This window comes from Pelodiscus sinensis, chromosome 4 (genome assembly GCF_049634645.1).
Source record: "Pelodiscus sinensis isolate JC-2024 chromosome 4, ASM4963464v1, whole genome shotgun sequence".
NCBI classification, from domain to species: Eukaryota; Metazoa; Chordata; order Testudines; family Trionychidae; genus Pelodiscus; species Pelodiscus sinensis.
In genome coordinates this window covers 34,299,416-34,316,513 of record NC_134714.1, presented here as the reverse complement: position 1 = coordinate 34,316,513, position 17,098 = coordinate 34,299,416, and the positions used below count along the sequence as shown (strand labels likewise).

General features: G+C 43.3%; 1 protein-coding gene across 4 annotated transcripts in view; it reads left to right on the top strand.

Annotated features, from left to right (window-relative positions):
- Positions 1–17,098, top strand: part of SPATA7 (spermatogenesis associated 7) — an 81,384-nt gene that overhangs the window by 29,112 nt on the left and 35,174 nt on the right. For all 4 annotated transcript variants that reach the window (XM_075926748.1, XM_075926746.1, XM_075926747.1 and 1 more), the window contains 2 exons: positions 32–79; positions 13,664–13,797. In XM_075926748.1, coding sequence (XP_075782863.1) covers positions 32–79; positions 13,664–13,797 — 182 coding nt within the window. The remainder of the gene's footprint in view (positions 1–31; positions 80–13,663; positions 13,798–17,098) is intronic.

The window sequence follows — 17,098 nt, the reverse complement described above, 5'->3', positions numbered from 1 at the left end:
ACTCACTTTTACTTTTTTTTTTTATTTTCAGCAGCCGTAGACTGTTCAGCACCAAAAAGCAGGCTAACCAGCATCAAATGTAAGTATTTCTTCTGAGATTTTAATTCTTAAAATGTTTTTATAAAGTTGGGGTGTTATTTGCTATTAATAAGGCTATGATTTAATTATGGGTGTTTTTAGTAAAAGTTATGGAAAGGTCATGGGCAATTAACAAAAATTCACGTCCTTGACCTGTCCATGACACATACTGTAAATATCCTTTACTAAATCTTGCGGTAGAGAGCACTGTTGGGGGGGGAGGGGAGGTGCCCGGACCCAATAGCACCATCTGCCAGGGGCTGCTGACTGCAATTGCTCCAGCTGGCAGCTCAGGAACCACTGTCAGGGGCTACCTGAGCAGCAGCTGCTCTGGACAATCACCCTGGAAACACAGCTGCTCCAGTTGCCCACGCTGGGCACCACAGCAGGGATTACTTGAGCTGCTCAAGGGATCCATGACTTCCACGATCTCCATGACAGACCCAGAACCCTAGCTATTAATGATACAACATTCAAATATGAAGTAGGGGCCTCACAAAGACAAGAAAAATCCCAGTCCCCCTCCAGAAGGGCACATAATCTAAATTCCTCACAATAGAATATGTTGCTCCATTGTATTCTTGTCAAGATACATACTCATGATTTGTGTCACTGTTTCCATGCGTGTATTGTAATTAGTAGCAAAAGAGGATTATAATTGATTTATTAAAATAGTTATTTCTTATGGAAGAAGACCATGAAATGTGTTTTCTACTGCAGGCAGAATTTAGACCCTCATTCTCTGTGCTTAGTCCAAGACACAGCCAAATCAATGTGTTGTGAGAAGGAAAAAGAAATGGTTCACATACCCTTTGGGCAGCAGAGCTCAGTTTCATTGGAGCTATTACAGTGTCCTTTTTAGGGACGTTAAGCAAAGAACTAAGCAGGGCCAAAAGGTCCACACAATCTGTGGATTCATCATCTGCTGTCTTCAGAGGGTGCAGCCCAAACGGGAACAGAATCACAGAGTATTACTATAGCCTCTAGGCCAGTGATTTTCAGACTTAGGATCATTACCAAGTATTGGGTCTTGGAATATCAGGCACTGGGTTTCGTTGCTGCAGGGTGATCAGGTGATCAGTGGGGGTGCCAACGCAGGCTACCTGCCTGTCTTGGCACTGCAGACTGCACTGCACCCCAGAAGTGGCCAACTCTGCTCGTAGAGGTGGGGGACTGGGGAGAGCGCACAGGTCTACGCACTCTGCCCCTGCCCCTGCCCCGAGCACTAGCTCCATACTCCCATTCGATGGGAATCTGCTGCTGGCTGTTTGTGGGGCACAGCATGGTCTACAGTGCCAGGAGAGGCAGGAAGCTTGTCTTAATCCTCCCGCACCCCGCTACACTGCTAACCGAGAGTTGCTGAAGGTAAGCCCCTCTTACCCCAGCCCTGATCTCCCCCAAAGTTGGAGCCACCTCCTATGCCCCAAAGCTCTCATCCTCAGCCCTACCTCAGAACCTATACTCTGTTCACACTCAGCCCGGCAGAAGAATCTGTTGTATTTTGGGGACTCTCTTTTTGTCCCAGCGCCCACACAAACATGATACAATTCTGCGGTGATCTGGAAGCCTACTTTCGCCATCTCTGACTCAAGGAATACTTTCAGCACAACACTGAACAACGCACTGACACACAGATACCCTCCCACCAACAGCACAAGCAGAAGAACTTCGCATGGACTCCTCCTGAGGGTCAAAATGACAGTCTGGACCTATATATAGAAAGCTTCCGCTGATGCGCACAGGCAGAAATTGTGGAAAAACAGCATCGCTGGCCCCATTACTTTAGCCGTGTGGAACGCAATGCCATCCACAGCCTCAGAAACAACTCTGATATTATAATCAAAGAGGCTGATAAAGGAGGTGCTGTTGTCATCATGAACAGGTCTGACTACCAAAAGGAGGCTGCCAGACAACTCTCCAATAGCACATTCTACAGGCCACTTTCCTCAGATCCCACTGAGGAATACGCTAAGAAACTGCATCATCTGCTCAGGACACTCCCTACACGAGCACAGGAACAAATGTACACAAACACACCCTTAGAGCCCTGACCTGGGTTATTCTATCTACTACCCAAGATCCACAAACCTGGAAATCCTGGACGCCCCATCAACTCGGGCATTGGCACTCTCACTGCAGGGCTTTCTGGATATGTGGACTCTCTACTCGGACCCTACACCACCAGCACTCCCAGCTATCTCCGAGACACCACTGACTTCCTGAGAAAACTACAATGCATTGGTGATCTTCCAGAAAACACCATTTTAGCCACTATGGATATAGAGGCTCTCTACACCAACACCCCACACATAGATGGAATACAAGCTGTCAGGAACAGTATCCCTGATGATGTCACAGCACAACTCATGGCTGAGCTCAGTGACTTCATCCTCTCATACACTGTTTCAGATTTGGTGACAATATATACCTCCAAACCAGTGGCACCGCTATGGGTACCCTCATGGCCCCACAATATGCCATCATTTTTATGGCTGATTTGGAACAATGCTTTCTCAGCTCTCATCCACTAGAGCCCCTTCTTTACTAACGATACATTGATGACATCATCACGTGGTCTCATGGGAAGGAGGCTCTGGAAGAATTCCACCACAATTTCAATAATTTCCACCCCACCATCAACCTCAGCCTGGACCAGTCTGCACAAGAGATCCACTTCCTGGACACTACAGTGCAAATAAGTGATAGTCACTAAAGACCACCCTATACCAAAAACCTAATGACCGCTATGCCTACCTTCATGCCTCCAGCTTCCATCCCGGAAACACCACATGATCCATTGTCTACAGCCAAGCGCTAAAGTACAACGGCATTTGCTCCAACCCCTTAGACAGAAGCAAACACCTACAAGATCTTCACCAAGCATTCTTGAAACTACAGTGCATGCCTGAGGAAGTGAGGAAACAGATTAACAGAGCCGGATGTGTACCCAGAAGCCTCCTACTACGAGACGAGCCTAACAAAGAAATCAACAGAACACAACTGGCCATCACCTACAGTCCTTGACTAAAACCTCTCCAACGCATCACCAGTGATCTACAACCCTTCTTGGACAATGATCCCTCGCTTTCACAGGCCTTGGGAGGCAGGCCAGTCCTCGCCCACAGACAATCTGCCAACCTGAAGCAAATTCTCACCAGCAACTATACACTGCACCATAGTAACTCTAACTCAGGAACCAATCCCTGCAACAATTCTCGGTGCCAACTCTGCCCACATATCTACACCAGCGACACCATCACAGGACCTAACCAGATCAGCCACACCATCACTGGCTCATTCACCTGCACATCTACCAATGTAATATATGCCATCGTGTGCCAGCAATGCCCCTCAGCTACATATATCGGCCAAACTGGACAGTTCCTACGTAAAAGAATAATGGGCACAAATCCAATATCAGGAATGGTTATATACAAAATCCTGTAGGAGAACGCATCAATCTCCCTGGACACACAGTAGCAGATTTAAAGTTAGCCGTCCTGCAACAAAAAAACTTCAAGAACAGACTTCAAAGAGAAACTGCTGAGCTACAGTTCATCTGCAAATTTGACACCATCAGTTTAGGATTAAACAAAGACTGTGAATGGCTAGCTAAGTAAAAAAGCAGTTTCTCCTCTCTTGGTGTTCACGCCTCCATATCAGCTGCTAGAAGTGGGCCTCGTCCTCCCTAACTGAATTGATCTTGTTATCTCTAGCCTTACTCTTGATTGGTACTCTTTTCTTATGCCCGTATATTTATACCTGCCTCTGGAATTTCCACAACATGCATCTGACAAAGTGGGTCTTTGCCCACGAAAGTTTATGCTCCAATAAATATGTTAGTCTATAAAGTGCCACAGGACTCCTCATCGCTTTTGCAGATTCAGACTAACATGGCTACCCCTCTGATACTTGACACTCTGTTCAAATTATGTTGGGTTGTGGGCATCAAAAATTGTATTCTACTGGGTCATGAGAAAAAAAGTTTGAAAACCACCGCTCTAGGCTTCAAGAGCAGCTTCAGATGAGCTATCCTGCAGATCCACAGCTTGGGGTATAGGATTCCTCCTGGCACACCAGCTGTATCTATGTCTCCTCTCTACCAAGCCTGGCTTGGAGGAAGGGCAGACAAACAACCCCGACCCCAAAAAAAGTTCACATCTGTGACTTCTCTTGCTGCCTTCATTCTGCCCTTCTTTGAATCGCCCTCCTCATCCGGATAAAGATGATTCTCTCACACTTATTCAATGCTTTGGCCTTTCTGAACTTTCTGACCATTTATTTCTGTGCCTGATAGCTTCACAAACAACATACTCCTGAGTTATGAGCCTGTGTGTGATATGGTTTATGCCATAGTGCATTTTTCTGGATCATATGAATTCATGTTGAAAGCAGGGACAGAGCCTTAACCTTAACAAATAATTGTAATGGCACCAATAGGTATATTTTATAGTTACTAAAATTCCATTTGAAATAGAACTTGCCTATGTACAGTATATTTCCCTTTCAGTTCAATTTACTCAGACCACTCTCAGACTATGTAACTTTGTCATGGTCACAAAATTGGAATTAATTTCCTACCAGTGTGTTATGGAAACTTTATACCTTTGCTGCTGCTATTGTGTTTGCCCATCTGCTGGGTAAAAACAGTATACTAAATCCTCACTAATTTGCTTTTTCACCTTATTTGCAAACTGGAGTGGAACTTTTCTTCCCACTCCCAAGCAAATAGGTGGTAATATCATAGAAATCAGCAGCACAAGCACTGAGATTGCTAGAACGATACTAACAAAGAAAATATGAATAAGTTAATTTTAAAATAATCTCATATCAATTGTCCTTTACATGTGAGCCTGAGGTTACAGAGTTATTCATTTATTGCCTCTTTTGGAACATATTCATTTACTATTTTTTTCCTTTTACATTCCACATCTTACTACTTTTTGCTTCTTAACTGTGAAAATATTGTACTTGTGGTGCCATAATTTGGGATTGATGGCCACTTTGCAGTTACTTTTTCAGATGCTGAATTTTCACCATTCTTCTTTGAAGGTCTCTCTTCCCTTCATTGCTTTGCAATGCACACGTTGAGAGCAAAGATGAAGTGCTGAGATTTATCAGCATGACTCCTATTAATGAGAGCTGCAAAGCAGAATCCCTGCACATCATGCTGAAAATTTCCCCCTAAAAGTGTGCTGCTTGCCCTGCTAAAATAGCAAGATCCCTCTGGGGCTACAGCCATTGGTTTTTAAGTCATTGGTTTTTAAGCACGAACATGATACTGGAGCTGGCACTTTCTCCAAACAACTGAATGTGACTGCCCTTAAAGTGTATTTAGTTTCCACAGTTCTTTTCCCACTATATTAGCTGGAAGCAAAGCAGGCAAAGTGCCATGCCACTGACACAGCAGCAAGCATGCACTTGTGTAGTAGATCAGATTTATTGACTTAAAATAGTTGTTAAATGTGAAACTTCTTGAAATGTGAAACTTCTATGTGCAGAATTCCCCTAAGCATGTAGATTGATGCCAGTGGCTATTAGAAGTCTCATGATTGTACCATTTGTGCCAGAAAACTTGACAAAAGCCTGGCCAAATAAAACAGGTGCTGCTACACATGCCTGGATTCCAATAATAATAACTTTTTCAATCCATATGTTTGGAGGTTTTTCCACAGAATGCACTGATAGTACAGCCTGAACCTAGTGATTGAGAGTGTAGATCTCCTGCTAGGAAAAATATGCATTCTGAGAAACTGCCCACCAGAAATCCAGCACACATAGTGGATGAATATCAAGTATGAATCTGCAAATCATTCTTTTAGGAAAAAAAAAGTACTACAGGTTGTACCTCCCTTAACCGAGACTCCCTGATCTGTGGCATACACCACAGATGTTCCTGGATCACAGAGCCCAGGAGAAGGGAGGTCTAGCAGTGGGGCAGGAGCGCTGTAAGGAGCACCAGCGACTTAGCTGGGAGCCCAAAGTGTGTGTGTGTGTTGGGGAGGGGGAGAGGAGGGGAAGACAGACGGCATGGTGTGGAGTTCTAGCCCCAGTGAAGCTCCTCTGAACCCAGCAGTAGGCAGGGAGCTCTGGCCCTGTCCCCAGCAATAGAGTTCTGGCCACATTCTGGCTCCAGAGGCCAGAGATCTCCAGCCCCAGCTCTGGCCCAGGCCATGGAGCTCCCTCCCAGTCCCTCTGCCCCAACCACAAAGCTCTGGCCATAGCTGCAAGCCAGGCAACTGTGGAGCTCTGCCCCATCTGCAGAGCCAGGAGGCTGCGGAGCTATGCCTCAGCTGCAGAGCTAGATGGCTGCAGAGGTCTGCCCCAGCTGCACAGCTCTGGCCGTGGCACTTCAGTTCCGGCAGTAGTGGGGCCAGGGAGAGCCCTGGGGGGCTGAGGCAGCAGTGGGGGCAGCCCTAGACCTGTGACAACACGGCCACAAGGGGAGGGACTTTCCTCAGTCCAGCAAATCCTCTCGTTGGGGACCAGTCAGGTCCTGAGTGTGCCAGACCAGTGAGGTCCGACCTGTAATAATATTGCAGTCTAACTAATACTTTTCCTCAGGATTTTTATATTTTTAGGCCTGATTTTTTCCAGCATCACCTCCACATGGGAGAACATACCTTTTCATGCACTATCACTGATGATCTTTGTATTGTGAAAAACATAAAGTCTGTGTGTAAACTAAGGAAAATCAAACTTAGCAGTGTTTTGTTGCAGTGCAGGAAGTTTGCATGATCTTCCCTGCACAATCCTTCCATCATCCACACATGAATCTTGCCTCATTTAATGCACGCTTTCAAAGTATCTATGCAAAGAAAACCTTGCCTCATTCCAGCTACACCTGCATTTGTTAATGACGTTGGGTTTTCTTACATACACAGATAGTACCACCAAAACAGTGAGAATGGCGAAGACAGGAGGATAAACTCATTTACTATAGCTATCAAGTTTCCAAGTTCTGTCACTTCTTAGTGGCTTTTTAGAACTGTTACAAGCTGGGTATATTTTTCTTGGTATATTACTGTACTCAGAAACAACAGAACCATTTTTCTCAAACTGTCTTAAAAATAAGCCTTCCACTTAGATCAGATTCTGAAAATTTCAGACAAAAAGGTGAAAGTTAAAAGTAACTGAAATACATCCTTTAAACAGAAATATTCAGACAGTCTTAGTTATCATGGTGGTTGTTGTTTCCTCCAGCTATAGTATACATACCTTTTCCTTAAAAAGCCACTTAAATTATGCATATATACTGTGCATGTTTACACACACAATGAGTAATTGAGCTCAGCAATCAGACCATTTTTTTGAAAATATTGTTTTATGTATTTGTCATCTGAATTTCTTGCTTATAAATATGAAAACTAAATGGATAAATATGTCCATGCTCTTGCATTTTGAATTATAGCAATTTGAAATGTTTCTGCAGTCAATACAAATTTTGTTCTCTGTAAAAGGCAGTACCTTTGAGGAAGAAATTTATTTAAAGCAACATAATAAATTTTTCATAAAGTAAGTCTAGAAGAGACCATTGGAGCATCTAATCTGACCTACATTACAAAAGTCAAGAATCTCACAATCATCCTTCTATTCAGTAACAATAACTTGTTTTTGACACTAAGCACATCTTCTAGAAAATAATTCAGTCTTTGTTCGAAGACCTCAATAGATAGGGATTCCACCATATCCCTTGATAGTTTGTCCAAATGGTTAATCACCCTCACTTTTAAAAATGTGTGCCTTATTTCTTAATTGAATTTGACTGTCATTAGCTTGTGGCCATTGGCTCTTATTATGCCTTTCTCCATTAGATTAAAATCCCTTTAGAACCTGTTATTTTCTCCCTGTAAAACTACATATACACCATAAACAAGTCACTTCTTAAATTCCTTTTTAATAGGGTAAACAGATCAAGTTCTTTACATCTATTTCTGTAAGACACTTTTTCTACTCCATGAATAATTTTTATGGCTCTTCTCGTTTAAACTTTATACATAATACCCAATAAAGATTGTCAGAAACTGCATTGAAGAAAATAGCATTTTACAGATGAGGATCTGATTTTCAGCTTAGTCCTGGCCTCTTATATTTTCTCCCACAATTTTTCAATTATTTGTGTGCAGTATATTGTATAGATACTCTATTGATGGATGCTGGAGGAAATAAGATAGAAAGACATACACGTGAAAATTGTTTTAAAGAGAAAAGCTTTATATATATTTATATATAAAATTATACATCAGTGTGTTATGTAGGCATAAACTCAGTCATACAGTTGACATTTGCCAAGTGAATAGGTATAGTAAATTAGATTAGTGAGAATTTCGTAAGAATGGTCATATTGAGTCCAAAGAAAGGTCCATCTAGCTCTTTGTTTTCTGCAATAACCAATGCACTTTACATCATATGGAACACCAAAAAGTAAAAAACAAGTTTATGTTACTGACTATAATCCATAAGAAATCAGATTGGAAAATACAGAGGTGCAAAGTACTCACAGTCTATTTCCAGTAACTCTAGTTAACAATTGTCCATTCTGTGACTCACAGGATGATTGATTCAGGACCTACAGCTTCATTCTTACAAGAAAATCTAACAAATCCTCCAAGACATCTTATATTAGCCTTTTAGCTTAAGGGCTCAATAATTGGACTGCCAAATAGTATTTATTAAAAGGTGGAAAGAACACTGCATCTTTTTTTCAAAATAGGATAAAATGCTAACATTTATTATTTTGTAAAAGTGGCAAATCAGGAAGCTTATGAGTAGGGATGTTAAAATGTGTATATTTTTATAACCGTGTAACAGCAGAAAATTTCGGCATACATGTTTACGAGTTGGGGAGGTGGAGGAGTGGGAGCTGGTGCTCAGCTTAAAAGCTGCTCCCTATGGGCATCGGCTCCCACCAACCCCCACTACTCCTACCCTCACCGTGCTGCTGCCTCTGTGTTAGAGGCATCATTGTGGAGTTTCCAGCACTGTTGCCTCTGTGGGAGACAGTGAGAGGAGGTCAAACAGCTCCACGGGAGCCAGCATGTGCAGGGAGCCAGCAGCCTCCTTCTCTTCCTCCCCTCCCCTCCCCTGCCGCTCTGTTGCCTCTCATATAGTTGTCATTTGCCAAGTGAATAGTGTAGTAAGTTAGACTAGTGAAATTTCATAAGAACGGTAATCTTGAGTCGAAAGAAAGAATCTTGAGTCTAGTTCAATATCCTGTCTCCCAACAGTGGCCAATGCTAGGTTCCCCAAAGGGAATGAACAGAAGAGGTCATCATCAAATGATTCATCTCCTGTTGCACTTTCCCAGCCCTAACAAATGGAGGCTGGGTCCATTATCCCGGCCTGTCCAGGCTAATAGCCATTGATTGACCCATCCTCCATGAATTTATCTAGTCTTTTTTGAATACTGTTATAATCTTGACCTTCTTTTCCAAACTAAAACTCACAGTCTTTTTAATCTCTTATATGCCAGCCTTTTCATGCCCCTAAACATTTTTGTTGCTCTTTTATGAACTGTTTCCAATTCCAATAGCTCAGTATCTTTTTAAAAAATAGTGGCAGTGGGCCATGGGTGTATTATACAATACAGTTTTATTGTCAGTAGAAATAACAGAACAGGTTCACAGATTGAATCGAAGAAGCTAACAAACTTACTCTTGCAGGTTGTGAATTTAACTGTCAGTGCCTTGCTTGTAATATAATGCATTATCTCATTACTACTAAATCTGACAATGGTTATGAACAGAGGAAATGATGAGAATCATTGGTATCTAGATTCCATTAAGATTTGGAAATCGTTTATACTCAGATATTAACCACTGTTTTTTAAAGAGTGGATGAAAATGATATCTTTAACTCATAAATAAGCAGATATAGACATTTTACATTTTGATCTTTTTGATGAATTTTGATCTTTAGTTGATTCTCTGTACAGTTAAGGGTAGTTATAGTACATTTCTAAGATATTCCTACTAAATCTATTACAAGGTGCATCTTCATTGGATTGAATTATTCTAGTGACAGTTATGGACATTTAGTCCATGGAATGATAACAAGGGCATAGAGATAAAGTCATCCCCATTGAAATTAGTTGCAGTTACATCAGGAATTAATTTGGCCTGTACTATTTCTAGAACAGAAGGAAGTGAAGAATAAGTATCAAATTAACTGATAAAGTTTCTCCCCCATAGTACTACCTTCCCTTCCAAATGCCCGTTATTAATATAGTCATAGCTGCACCATTGGCTCATGTCTTAGGGCCAGATGCTGTGTAGTAGTGGTGAGTGTCTTCAGCTCCAGTTGGTTGCAGAGGGAGTTCTGAGAGCTCAGTGCCTTATAGGAGCAGGCCCATTATACAGACATCCTTTGTTGTCTGGGTAAACCCACACTTTAAAGGACCTGATTCTCACTTTACTTGGTGCAGGACCCTAGAGGTAGGAGGAAGGTGGCTCTATGTTACTTTTTATTCTGGGGCCATTGGAGGTTGCTACCCTAACTTGCATCCAACGGCCTACTGCCCTCTAGAATCCTTCTACACTGGGGCAATTCTTTGATGGCTGATTTTGCAGTCCTTTTGAACTGGCAAAGCTGGTCTGAAGATGCTGTAGCATAATAACAATTCAGGATTTGCATGTGGCTGAAGTTTTTTACCATTCTAGCAAGCATATTTTTATAATGCCATGTGATGCCCATGTCTGACTTTACAGCTTTTGGACCAGATTCTCTGGATTTGTTGAGCTGGGCAATCGGTGGACCAGGGGAACAGCTTTACAGTACCCAGGAATTTATATCTAGCCGCCTACAGCCCCAAGGGATCATTTTTGCAGCTAGGGATAGCCAGAGATACTTTGGCCACTCCCTTTGTCCCCTTTCCCAGAATCTGTCCATATAATTTAATAACTGAGATGTCCTTAGTGAGCTTAATCCTTTACTGCTCAGATGTGAAATATTGCAAACATATTGGGAGAAAGACCACCATCCCTGGCAGAAAAGGATTAAAGAGCTGCTCTGTGCAGTCAGTCCCAATCCAACACTCCTGTGAGGCTTGTCAAGACTGGAGGTCCTTAAAAGGGAGGGACCTTGCTTAGTCCAGCATAACATGCTGAAAGAGCAAGATTGGAAGCAGGAGTTGTTGACTGGAGAATTGGTTTGAGAGCTTTGGCTTCCTCAACCCTCTCAGAACAGAGAGGGGCCCTTTCTTTTATTTTTGTCTTCCTCGCAGCCCAGGACTCTGCCCTTTGTGGGCTGTGGAAGCATACTGGCTTTTTGTTTGGATTACTTTACCACTCCCATCCCCCTTGTAAGGGGGTTAGATGCCAAGAATAGCATAGGCGGAGGACTGTGCCCTGGATGCTGAGATAGAAGCAGTGCCCATCCTCTCCTTGGGAGATGCCAAAGTAGTATAGCCTACACAACATATACATGAAAGATAAATCGTGATGAATAGAACAAGGAAAGTAGAAGATTCTGACCCTGTATTAATGGTGATACTGATGCACAGACACTTTTTCCTAGTGTCAGGAGTGAGGATTAATAGGAGTGTACAGCTAAGAATCTCATTAATATAGAAAAACATTTTGCTTAAGCCTGTCTTCTCAGACATGCCTGTTCTCCCTCTGAATGCCTGTGAGTAATTGTATAAGCACACACAAGCTTTGCATCATCAAGTCCAATGAGTATTATGTAGACACAGAAGAAGAATCAATCTAAAATGTTCTCTGTGACCTAAATATTGGCCTGGTGGGAGAGGGAAAAGTAAGTTTCCTCTGAGTCATATCTGATTGAACTTATAAAAGGCAGAGAGATCTAAACTTGTAAAGGCAAAACTGATTTCTTTAGTCTGCGCTTGCTGTTGGTAGTATCCTGTCTGTCTCCCTCTCACTAGGCACTTGTACAATGCTCATCTCAACAGTATTATGAGCAGCAGATAAAGAATGCATTTTTGCAGTTCCAACACCTTTCCCCCATCCTAGCTATATTAGCATCGTCTGAATGCTGGTCCACACTACACAGTTAGGTCAACACAAGGCAGCTTATGTCAGCCTAATTATGTCAGCATCTACATTACAGCCTTCTTCCCACTGATGAAAGTGCCCTTCTAAACATAATAACTCCACCTCCACAAGAGGTGTAGGGGCTTATGTTGGTGTTCTTAGGGCAACACAGTGTCTAGCCATTGTTGTGGGGGCAAGAAGTTCTGGGCACTTTTCCCCACCTCTGGGGAACATGGGAGGAGCAGTTTGCCAGGAGCTTTGGAGGCAGCTTTGGAGAAGCTGAGACCACACTTTCAACTCCCCCCACTGCCCCTGTTAAGTTAGTGAAAGTGCTCCACGTGAAGGTACATGCCACTAATCGCAGGAGGGTTATGTGGACATGCACCGCCTCAGTAATTGCTACGGTGGCTGTAAGTTGATCTAATGTAGGTCAACTTAGGTTTATAGTGTAGACATTTTTAAAACCCCGCTGGTTCGAACCCCGTGCAGCGCGGCTACACGGGGCTCGAATGAGGTAGTTCGGAGTAGGATTCCTATTCCGAACTACCAGTACACCTCGTGGAATGAGGTGTACCGGTAGTTCGGAATAGGAATCCTAGTCCGAACTACCTAGTTTGAGCCCCGTGTAGCCGCGCTGCACGGGGTTCGAACCAGCGGGGTTTTAAAAATGGCGGCTCCCCGCTTGTGCAAATGAAGCCCGGGAAATTCAAATCCCGGGCTTCATTTGCAAGTGCGGTATGCCTACATTACCCCCCTAGTTCGAACTAGCGGGGTAGTGTAGACATACCCTCCCAGACTCCAGTTACCCTCCTGCACCCCAGTCCCTTACCCCAAGCTCCCTTCTGCACCCAACCTCCATTCCAGACCCTGCATCTCCATTAATATCATGGAAGAATGTGGCCCTCTACCGCTTTCCAAAATCTTGGCGTGCCTCTCCCCCGCACCCCTATCAAAAATGATTGCCCACCCCTGCCCTAAAGGAAGCTAAATCCTCTTTCTTAAGTCTCAACATAGTTCTTAAAATTTTGATTTGACAATAGGAGGAGTTATTTTTCATGATTACTGTATAGAATTATAGCAATATTTTACTTATAGGGCTGAATGAAAGGCCATACAAGGTAATGCATTTAGGGAGAAGGACTCAGTAACATTTAGGGATGTAAAATCACATTTAAAAAGTTATCCAGTTGAATGTTATGTTAAATGTTAGATTTAACCATGATCCTGAAGGCAAGGGGCTGTTCCTACCTGGCCAAGCCTCCTTTGCCGTGGGCTGCTCTATCCAGACCAAGCCAAGCCTGGCATAGTGCGGTGGGCTGTTTGTGCTGGGCCTACTGTGCTGCAGATGGGGAGCTGCTCTAGCTTGGCTGCCTCGGGCAGTTGACTGCTCCAGTCCAGCTGGTCCTGTTGCATCGTTGGGCTGGAGCACCCCCCGCTCATACCATGGCACAGTGGGCTTGGCCAATTAACCAGTTATCCTGGTAAGCATGCCAGTAAGGCTGATGCTTACTGGGTGATCACTTAACCCTTTACATCCCTAGGAACATTCCTATAAAATCTCACTAATTTTGCTTGGTTCTGTTTTTCCTAAGTTGCAGACCAGCAACGGAGAGAGAGACTGAAGAAGGAAATTGCCAGGTGTGAGAGAGAGATAAGCTCAGCAAAAAATGCCTCACGGTCCAGCTCCAGAGGTAGTGGGAGGCCACTGTCATCTACTTTTATAAAGGTAAATATTTTAACTTGTTTCACATTGTAGATACAAAATTATCATACAAAATTACATAGAAAATTACCAAGATTTAACATCTAGAAGTTATGTGGGTCAAGACTTTAAGTCCTTATTCAGTTTTTACTCACTCCGTGCCCACTCCTTGGTTAGGAGTCTAAAGAAGTTCAGACTGAGTAAAAACCGAGTAAAGATGTTGGGATTTGGCCCTTTGTGTGTAAATGGGCAGAGGCTCCATGCTGCTATCTACACACACAATGCTATACAATCCAAATTTCCCGTGTTCCCTTTTTACTACTTGTGTTTTTCCTGATAGGCCTCCTGCCTATTGCCTTCTTTCTTACGCTAAATCTTGAAAGAGAAGATTGAAGAGTTGAAATTCCCATGTATGTTTCAAGACAGAGGGCTACTGTACAGCACACCTCACCCCAGCTGCCATTCCAGCCTGTGGGATGGAATAACTGCCATAACCTCTCTTTGTCGGTTATACAGAGCATAGGATTGTCAACTTTCTAATTGCAGAAATCCGAACAGCATTGTTATTTCAAAGTATGATTTACTTTGAAAGAAGTGTCTACACAGCACTTATTTCAAAGTAAATCATTGTTCCAAAATGTCCCTTACTCCTCTCTGATATCCCGAAATAGCGCTGCAATGTAGACGCAGCCCCAGAGGATGGTGTCCAGCTGTCTGACTGGTTGTGTACTGGTGTCACTCCTGGGTGCTGAAGAACTGGTCTCAGCTCCAGTCTGTGCAGGCCTGGTGTAGGCAGCCCCTTCAGGGGTGAGGTGAGTTGAGATCCAATGGTGAGCCAGGGAAGGGACTGTGAACCTGCATTTATGCTGCTCCATTGCTCTCCGTGCTGTTAGGGTTGCCAGGCATCCAGTTTTCAACTGGAATGCTGGTCAAAAAGGGACCCTGGCAACTCCAGACATGCAGGTTGTTTCTGGAAGCTCCCTGAGGTAAGTGCCACCTGAAGCCTGCATCCCAAACCTCTTCCATGCCATAACCCCCTGCCTTGAGCCCTTTCCTGCATTCTGAACCCCTCAGTCCCAGCCCAGAGCCCCCTCTTTATTCGAAATTCCTCATCCTCTAGCCCCACCCAAGAGCCAGCACCCCCAGTCAGAGCCCTTAGCCCTCCATATCCCAACCTCCTGCCCCAACCCGGAGCTCCTCTACCACACCCTAAACTCATTTCTGCACCACCCCCAAAGTCCATACCTCCCAACCCAGAGACTATGCCTGCTCCCACACCTAAATTCCTGGTCCAGCCTAGAGCTTCATCCTGCACTCCTAATTGCTCATCACCAATTCTAGGTCAGAGTCCACACCCTGAGCTGAAGTCCTTACCCTCTTCTGCACTCCATCCTGGAGAAAATGAGCAAGTGAGCAAGAATAGAGACGAGCAAGAGACTGGGGAAGGAGGGATGGAGTGAGCAGGGGCTGGAGCCTCAGAGAAGAAGAGGCGGGTCCATTACTGTGTCTTAGGGAAGAGGGAGGTTTTTGATGATTAACCAATTACAGGTTACCTTCACCAGGAAAAATAATTTGTTTGTGGTGTTCCTGTGTTACAGTATATGTTTGCATTTTACAAAATATACACAAGTGCAAATATCATAGATATACTTTCAGAGGTTTGTAAGTATGTGCTGCTAGATCTGTAGTAATGAACACATAAGTCTAACTTCAGTACCGGGCAAATTAGTCGAAACAATATTAAAGAATAAAATTGTGAAGCATATAGAAGAACATAATTTGTTGGACAAAAGTCAACATGGTTTCTGTAAAGGGAAATCCTGTCTTGCTAATCTGTTAGAGTTCTTTGAAGGGGTTAACAAACATGCAGACAAGGGGGATCCAGTAGATATAGTATACTTGGATTTTCAGAAAGCCTTTGACAAGGTCCCTCACCAAAGGCTCTTGTGTAAATTACATGGCCATGGGATAAGAGGGAAAGTCCTTTCTTGGATTGAGAACTGGTTAAAAGACAGGAAACAAAGGGTAGGAATAAATGGTAAATTTTCAGATTGGAGAGGGGTAACTAGTGGTGTACCCCAAGGGTCAGTCCTGGGACCAGTCCTTTTCAACTTATTCATAAATGATCTGGAGAAAGGGGTAAGCAGTGAGGTAGTAAAGTTTGCGGATGATACCAAACTGTTTAGGATAGTCAAGACAGAAGCAGAGCAGACTGTGAGGGACTCCAAAAAGATCTCACCAAACTGAGTGATTGGGCAACAAAATGGCAAATGAAATTTAATGTGGATAAGTGTAAAGTAATGCACATCGGGAAAAATAACCCCAACTATACGTACAGTATGATGGGGGCTAATTTGGCTATGACAAATCAGGAAAGAGATCTTGGAGTTATTGTGGACAGTTCTCTGAAAACTTCCACACAGTGTGCAGCGGCGGTCAAAAAGGCAAATAGGATGCTAGGAATTATTAAGAAAGGGATAGAAAATAAGACCCAGAATATCTTACTGCACCTGTATAAAACTATGGTATGCCCACATCTTGAATACTGTGTACAGATGTGGTCTCCTCACCTCAAAAAAGATATTTTGGCCTTGGAAAGGGTTAAGAAAAGGGCAACTAAAATGTTTAGGGGTTTGAAACGGGTCCCATATGAGGAGAGGTTAAAGCGACTGGGACTTTTCAGTTTAGAAAAGAGGAGACTGAGGGGGGATATGATAGAGGTATATAAAATCATGAGTGGTGTGGAGAGGGCGGATAAAGAAAAGTTATTTATTAGTTCCCTAAATAGAAGAACTAGAGGACACCAAATGAAATTAATGGGTAGCAGGTTTAAAACTAATAAAAGAAAGTTCTTCTTCACACAGCGTGTAGTCAACCTGTGGAACTCCTTGCCAGAGGAGGCTGTGAAGACTAGGACTATAATAGAGTTTAAAGAGAAGCTAGATAATTTCATGGAGGTTAGGTCCATAAAAGGCTATTAGCCAGAGGATAAAATGGTGTCATTGGCCTCTGTCTGTCAGAGGCTGGAGAGGGATGGCAGGAGACAAATCGCTTGATCATTGTCTTCAGTCCACCCTCTCTGGGGCACCTGGTGCTGGCCACTGTCGGTAGACAGGATACTGGGCTAGATGGACCTTTGGTCTGACCCAGTACGGCCGTTCTTATGTTCTTATGTAAGCAGCAAATTAAAGCTTATTTTATTTCCCTGTGCCAAAAGATTCCTAATTTGGGGAGATATACCATTAATCACGTGTTTGCAAGATATACCATTAATCAAGTGCTATTACTAGGAAATGAATTTTCTGATTTCCAGCATGCTACTTAA